At 36.1% G+C, this 8608-nt stretch overlaps 1 protein-coding gene across 1 annotated transcript; it reads right to left on the bottom strand.

The window, feature by feature from the left end:
• Nucleotides 1–1222: 1222 nt before the first annotated feature.
• On the bottom strand, nucleotides 1223–2197 carry LOC122802234 (putative olfactory receptor 52L2). Its single transcript, XM_044071892.1, has one exon. It carries the CDS (start codon nucleotides 2195–2197, stop codon nucleotides 1223–1225), a length of 975 nt encoding a protein of 324 aa, XP_043927827.1.
• Nucleotides 2198–8608: the final 6411 nt, after the last annotated feature.

Consider the following 8608-nt stretch of genomic DNA (forward strand, 5'->3'; position numbering starts at 1 on the left):
AGCATTTTTCTGAATCATAGTGCTGGAGAAAAATAACAGAAATACAGTCATATGTTGTGTCTCTCTTAGTCTGTAGGTATTGAGAAATACATTCCTAGATAAAATAATGATTAAGGCAAAAACTAGCTGGCTTTGGGTGCAAACCATTTTGTGTTTTTTAATATTATACTACATTAATAAAGATGAAGAGTTGGCAGACTTTATCAAAAATCATAATATTGTATCTACAATGTTTCATCATTCTTCAGTGATAGCATTATAGTTCTGAGGTACTTATTTTAGAATTAGCTAATAATAAAAAATGTTACTAGTTACAGTGTGATTGTTCTGCACTTTTTAATGTGTACAAATTGACATCTATGAGGAAAAATCACACAGCTGACTACATTGTAATCTGCATGTAGTGTGCCATTTTACAGCCATATGAAAATCATACTGTGTGATGCAGTTCTGTATCACCTTTTCATCAAATAGAATAATATTTCAGGTAAATCCATTATAGATCTATTTCTTGCAGTATATACATTGAATTATCACCTTTCTTTTTCATAAAAGTTTCTAAAATACAAGAGATATCACTATCATCACAATAATGTGCAAACAATTTGTTCTTATTTTTTAACTGAAGGGTGATTACAAGAATATTTGCCAGTCCTTTTATCATCAATAATCATGAATTTCACAATTACAATGTTACACATCTATAACATCTAAGGAGGAACATTGGCATATGACACTTAATCATAATCTCAGTCAGGGATGCTCTTTTGGTCAACTCTGGCTAACTGAATGACCATCTCCACAATAAAATGGATTAGCATAAAGAATTGCACTTCCCCATACCAACTCTTCATAGGGAGCATTATGTGGAGTCTTTGTATCCCACTTTAAGATAACTAAACCTATAGTTACCAAACTACTAGGTTATTGAGGGTTTTTCCCCCCGATGAGTTGACTGTTTGGCTACTTAATCTCAACTCATAGACTTTCAGGAATAATAATAATAATGTGACATCAGCTTCAGAAATCAGAAAAGTACATTTAGAAAAATATTCATGATTTAGTATTTATTTGATCTGTTATGGCAAGTTCAAACATAAATTATCAACAACATTTTTAATACAATTACAGAAATCATTTACATGAAATGCTTGTCAAATATTGAACTAATGTAGACTGTTAATTATAATTTATAAAATAGTCAATGGTCAGCAAAGACATTTTAATGCACCAGTTTTGCACATTCTCTTGATAAATGCATTGAATATTTCCTTACATATTCTAATATACATTTCCTGATTTCTTTTGTTTTTATGCCATATATTAGAGGGTTTAGTGTAGGAGGCACTGTAAAATATATGATTGAAAACAAGGTACGTATGTGTTCTGGGATTTTCTTATCAAAAAACAATGTAATTGTTGATACTGCTGCACAAAAATAAAAAGATGCAATCACAAAAATATGAGAACTACAAGTATAAAATATCTTTTGACGAGATTCCCTTAAACCTAGTTTTAGTGCAGCTCTAGCAACCATAAAATAGGAGAAAATAATTATTGTGATATCAAGCAATAGTAGAAGGAGTATAGGGACGTAGACATAATTGTCAATCACAAATATATGGCTGCACATTCCTCTGGCAAAAGCAAAATAATCACAAAATAAACTAAGGACAATGGTTTCTTTACAATTCAGTAATATTGGAACAAGTAAAAGAACAGGTAAGGTACCACTAAGACCTCTAACTCCCACAATTAAGCTTACTTTTAATGCTGACTTTTGTATTATTGTTCTGTATCTCAGAGGGTTACACACAGCAACATAACGATCATAAGCCATCAGTATTAGTATGGTTGATTCCACTGCACAGAAACAGGAGGTAAAAAAGAGTTGCACAAGGCATGCATTATAACTTAAAGTCTGTGATCCAAACCACAGCACATTTAAACAGTTGGGTAGAAGAGCAATTGTGACAATAAGATCTACAGCCGATAACATGGAAATAAAGTAATGCATGGGCTCATGCAAGCTTTGATCTGTAACTATAGTTAGCAAAATTGTTAGATTACCAAAAAATGCTACAAGGAACATTATGAAGACAGGAATGGAAAGCCACTGCTGAGTGCCATGGAGTCCAGGAATACCCATTAGAACAATTTCCAAATTGGTAGTACTGCTGTAATTTGTATCAGACATAGCAGGACCATAAGACTGAATTTGTAGTTACCAGCCTTCTGTAATCTAAAAGTAAAGAAATGCAGCCTGTGAGTCTTTATAATCAGCAGTATTCTTTCACAAATGAGTGTAGTGGAATAAGCCACTACCCATAATATAAACATTACATCCTTCTTAGTAACACAGAATACCATAGAACAAATTTGAAGTGAACTCCAGTATATATTAGAGGAATGAAGAATTGATATTTTGACTTTTTTAAAGGAAGTATTTTTTTATGTTTGTTCATCCTGAACTTATTTATCAAGAAAATTATTTTTAAGTGTTAGCCTGATCTAGCTTTTAGGCTAAATGCAGGAGATTGAAGAATATGTTGCTGTTAATATCAATTTATCAATTGTAAAATCATATAAGACAAAGAGCACCTGATAAGTTATCAAAGAATGCAAATGTGACTAAGACCACAACATTAGCCCCATACTTAGAATCAAAATGTTATTTTTGGTCTAGATTCTTTATAACTAATTTTTTTTCTATTTTTTTTATTTAAGAGACATGAGTGGCATATGTAGTCATATAGCCAATAAGTAAAAAATTCTGCCAGGAAACTTATTTGTTTCAGGTTTATTTTTAAGAAGGTAAATCATCTGAAAGTTAGAAGCAAATCAATGACTATGAATATATGACATCAAAAATGTACTTTTGCTTGTGGCAGTTTTAATATAAGTGTCTGTTTTTGCAAACAGTTGCTAGAAGCTGCCAACAAAAAAGAAAAATATTATTCTAAAGATGGTTTTGAAGATTGTTTTGACTACAAAGCCAAAATGGTTGTATAAGAAACAGTGTGCACTTTTGCTGGATTAGACATTTATCCTAAATATCCCCTTAATACTTTATTCATAAATCTTCAGCATTTTCTGTTGTAGTTTTTCTCCAAACATAAGTTACACAGTCTGTCCTATTTCATCAACTATCTAGAAGCATGGTGTACTAGTCTACTTGTACCCCATCTGTGGCCATTTTGAGTATATTAAGCAGGGGTGGCCCATGCTATTGGACTGCCGGACTGCAGCCCCCCCCCCAAGCTGTAAAACAGAAAGAAAATAAAATGAAATAAAATAAAATAGAAAAGAAGAAAAAAAAAAAAAACAATCGCAAATAGCGGACCTTCGCACATGCGCACTAGCAGCATTTCCGATAACCAGACTGCTGCTGAGACAGTCTGCAGCATGCATAGACTGTCTCAGCAGCAGTCCAGATTAGGAAACATTCAAGAGCAGAGATCCCAAAGTCTATGCAGTTGTAACTGCATAGACTGTCGCCGGAAAGGGATCAGACTGCAACGTCAGCAGGCTGGGAGTCTCGTCGGGGGAAGAAGATCTCACAGGCTGTGGTGGATTTAATGCTCCAACGGATGTAGGGAAGGATGTAATGTGCAGGCAGGCTTGTAGTGCTCCAACAAAGAGATCTACATCTATCCAAGTAGTGTGTGTGTGTGTGTGTGTGTGTGTGTGTGTGTGTGTGTGTGTGTGTGTGTGTGTGTGTGTGTGTGTGTGTGTGTGTGTGTGTGTGTGTGTGTGTGTGTGTGTGTGTGTGTGTAATGCCCCAGGTGGCAAGAGCCTGAATTCTCTACCCACCACCATTTGTAAAAATGTTGCAGATTTTTCCCTCATACTTGTTCTGTTCCTCATAAAATCTGTGGTTTCTGCATTTTTGTGTCCACTCCTTGCAAAGCCAGTAGTGCATTGGTGCAGTGGTAGCATTGTTGCCTGACAGCTACATGTTCTTTGGTTTGATTCTTGGCTTGGGTGCCTTACCTTCTGTATGCCTTCCCTGTTTCCTGTAGTGTCCTCTCATCTTACAAAGACATGTGTCTGTCTGGAGTGTTTCTCCCTGGGCCTCTGCTAAAAATTAACTTTTGTTCCAAGTCAGACTTTCCTGGTTAACAAATGTTAAAAATGACACACATTTGAATATCAGACTTCATATACTTCAGAAAGTGCATGGTAACACAAAAGCTTTTATTCTAGCAATTTTCTAAGTGTATAAGATGGATATTTGAAATTTGTCCCTATTTTTGGGACTGTATCCTCTCATTATTGGCTTCATCCAGGTTTTGTGCTAAGGTTGAGAGCTATGGTAAGATCTGAATTCACTGAATATGTTTGGGGGCTTTATTCCCCCATTACTGGCTTTGTCCAGGTGTTTTTTGCTAATAGGTTGAGAGCTATGGTGAGAACTGAATTCACTGAATGTTTGGTGGCTGTATTCACCCATTATTGGCTTTGTTCAGGTGTTTTGTGCTAAGATGTTGACAGCTGTGCTATGGGTGAGAACTGAATTCATTAAATGGTAGCCATTTAAGTTTCCGTCTTCCTCTTTCACAAAACAGCTGATTTGGCATAGTGGTATGTTGCTCTGACTGTTTTGCACAGGGTCCCCTGGGTTCAAGACGTGGCAGTGAAATGTATGGTGGTAACACAGCATTTTATTCTAGCAACTTTCCAACATTATACAAGCAATGTTTAAAATGTGTCCCTGGTTTTTGACCTTTTGCCCCCCCCCCAATAAATTTTGGCTTTTTCCAGATTTCTTGTGCTGCAAAGTTCAGAGATACAGCTGAGTGTCGAGTAGATTTTACAAGGAGCTGAGAGCTGCAGGGGAACAAAAGTTTAGTGCTGCTTATGCTAAGGCTGCTTCCATTGTTAATAGCACAACAGGTAGTGTACTTGCTTTTGGTGCAGAAGGCTGTGGGTTCTACTCCCACAGTAAGTAGATGCATTGCTGATACTGTACTGTGTTGTAAAGGGGATGGATGCTGCAGTCCTTTTTGGTAAATATACCTAGTAACTATGAACCTGTTATCAGTTTGCTATCCATTCCCTATTGTGGTATTACTAGCTTATCATTTTTTTAATGCATGCAACATAGGCAATTTATTCTTCAAGGGCAACAGACACTTTATTTGTAGATGAAACAATGACATATAAAGTTGTTTGCTAGCAGCAATCTCTTTATTAGTTACAGATTTCTTTAGTGTGGATTTTACTTCTTCAGAGAGTGTGCATATTTACTGATACTGGGTGGACTATAGAAGGTTGAGTAGACTTTTTATGATGGAAATGTTCTAAATTGGGCAGTTTTGTCATTGGTGTATGCATTTTGTTTTATTGTTTACTGGTAAAATGATCAAAACAATACATTTAAAATGCCCTCTAACAACTATACTGTATTGTACAAGGAATATAATGCAATACAGTCAGGAAGGTGTATCAAAGAGCATGTGTATGTTTCATGTTCAAGGAGCCTATGATTTTGAAAACAGCCCAGAGTTAATCTTTATCTGCCACTGGCAAAATGTATTTTCTTTGAATGTGGGTTTCAATGCTGTTTCAATGCATGTGAGTTTCAAGGGCAGAGAAGTTTTAATGCTAAGTCTATTTTCATTGTGAGACTGCATTGCTTTGTTTAACAGATATCTGCTAGGGTTTGAGCTATAAAATGCAAAATAAAACTTTCAAATGAAATCTAAATCATCGCAGAAGTAAAGCAGTATGCACATTACAGTATTTATGGTAAATGGGCAAAATAACCAAGGAATGGGACATTGGAATGTCTGCAGGGGGGAGGCTCCATTCGACCATGATTTTGTGTGGGGGGGGGGTAGCAAACTCAGACAGCTCCGGTTGAACTATACCTTTCAGTTGTCCATATGTTTGCAGAATTAATAGATATTTGCTTCTTATTTTTGGTTTGTTCCTCATAAAATGTATGGTTTTCTAGCAAATCATTTAGGAATGAAGTCACTAAATGACAGACATTGAGATTCAGACATCATAACCTTCAGAAAAATGCATGCTAATGCAAGACCTGTTATTCTATCAACTGTCTTAAGTTTATACAAGAGCAATTTTTAGTAGTGTTTGTATGTCCCCCTAATATATTTGGCCTTGTCCAGATTTCCTGCATTAAGAGGTTGAGAGGTATGTGCAAATTGCTTTGTAGAATTAGGAATATCCAAACCTCTCCATTGTCCCCAATTTTGGCTCAAAATGTTGCTCTCCCCTAATAATCCCTCCTCAAAATGGCAATTTTGGAAGAAAACGTGGAGGGTTTACAGTTATATATGACTGTAATGATCAGAGTTATAGATTACTTTTATTTCAGAAATGCATGTAGATGCTCTTATTTTGTTAGCTGCTCAAGTTAACAGTGTTAATATTAAAAAGGTGTCCCTTTTTTGACAGGTTCCCAGCTGTATTGTGTGGCAACTTTATATTTTTGCATCACATTTTGGTCTGTAAAATTGTAGTTTTCTGGCAAATTAGTGGCAAGTCATTAAATATTGAAGTTAGAAAATAATGACAGACATTTGAGTTTCAGATTTCATACCCTTCAAAAAATTTGTACTAATGCAAGACCTACTACTGTTCTATTATCTAAGTTAATAAGAGCAATATTTTAAAAATTGTCCTTATTTTTGGGCCTGTGCCCCACGTCTAGTTCTATGTATGGCTTTGTCCAGATTTCTTGCTCTGAAGTTGAGAGATATGAGTGTCAGAGCCATCACTGTCAGCCAGAGACATTTCAAATTGTGACATACTTGTTGCATCCCACGCCCCATTGTAGTGGCTCTGGATGTGTCCAAGGAAGGCAAGGAGCAGTTATGCAATGTAAATGTGCAGAGTATTCCCCCATCCAAGGTACACCACAAGTATGACCGTGGCTTTTCATCTGTCCTTGATTTTACAGAATGTTCTGGTTTTCTGTCAAATTTTTATACTGTTGATTTATGCGTCTTATTATTCAGGAAATGCATGCTGTCACAGTGCCCCGTTGGTCTGTTTAAGTAGCAATGATTTAATGACCATCAGGTAAGCTTGTCGGAGATTGTAAGATGCAAGTAAGCTTTAATAAGCATACTGTTAAAGAATTACCAGCATTCAAAGCCTTTTTTGTTGTTGCCATGCTGAGAATATTTACATAACTAGATAATGTATAAGCCTTGGGCATTGAAATGCATATGACAGTATTTGTAATAAAAGGACAGGATTACAGTATTTTCAGAAGCTCATTACATTTGTCGGAGACTTGCAGTGATCTTTTGTTGGAGACTTGCAGTCATCTTTGCAGGCTTACCCGTAAACTAAACAGAATGCCAATCTATCATGTGTGGTCCATAACTTGTGCAGGAATCCTTTAAGCATTTTATCTTGAGCTTGTTTCTTGTTTGCTGTTCATTTTTTACTTTGATCATGTCTTCCCCATGAAACAAGTAGATAGTTGTGTCAGGCAGCAGGTCTTTTTTGGATAAGTAACATTTTTACAGGTGGGGGTATCACAGAGATTGCTACTTTTAGCATGTTACTTGCTAATTTTATAAAGCTGAATATAAATTATAATTAGAACTGCAGTGCAAGGAGTAGTGGTTTGAGTTGAGTGCTGCTTGTGTTTTTTATACTTGATTTTGACTGGCATTCCAGTAATGTATTTAAAAAATAATTTATTTTTTCATGCCTCACAACCTGTTTCCATCTGGATATTAAGTAAGTTGTCATGTAGCCAATGCATTGAAATATTTTTTTCTTCTACACTTCATTTTGTCTTGATTGGATTCTCGTAATGACTGTTTGGCACCCAGGGCAGCGTATTTAATTAAAGTTCCAGTTGTTGTGGTTTTGAGCATAGCTCCACCCCCTTCTAGTTGGCCACACACCCCTTCCCATTGGCCCCATGCATTCAGCTGTCTCCTGCAGCCCTCCTTTAATTTGAAGTCACCAGCCACCACTAATATTAAGTATTCTAAGGAAATGTAGCAACTGCTTTATGTTTACTGACTGTTCAGTGTTTCTACAAATTGATAGTACAAGCTGATAGAGAGGTATAAATATTTAAGAAAAGGAAGGCAAATCTCTCTTATCAGTCCACTCTTGCAATGCATCATGCATCAAAAACAAGACACAACTAAATTGATAACTTATGCACAGGCTATAACGAAACAAATGCCAAAGCTTCCTTTTGCATTTAACTCTAAAAGATTCAATAGCTACTCCTTTTCCACTCCCATATACTGCAAATCCACAAACATCATGCAGGTGTCACCAAAAAAGCAACCTTAAGCTCATAAGGCCTAGTACGTCAGCTTCTACACAGACAAATGTTTTAGTCATACGTGATGCTATAGCTAGTGTCAGGATTCATGATGTTATAATAATCCTAAGGTCCCTTAAACCAGACAAGTATGACTATGACATAGCAGTGGCCCATGTGGGAATGAACTCAGGTGTTCCACCAAGAGGGACATGATGAGAGACATGATGAAGCTTATCATCAATATGTTAAGATAGAAACGTTGTTTTTCTTGAGCAGTATCTTGTCCTAACCATGTATGCTGCCTAGATACCAAGACAACATAACTGGATTCAACAATTG

The sequence above is a fragment of the Protopterus annectens genome, chromosome 5.part0 (assembly GCF_019279795.1).
Source record: "Protopterus annectens isolate FY-2018-M chromosome 5.part0, PAN1.0, whole genome shotgun sequence".
Lineage (NCBI taxonomy): Eukaryota > Metazoa > Chordata > Ceratodontiformes > Protopteridae > Protopterus > Protopterus annectens.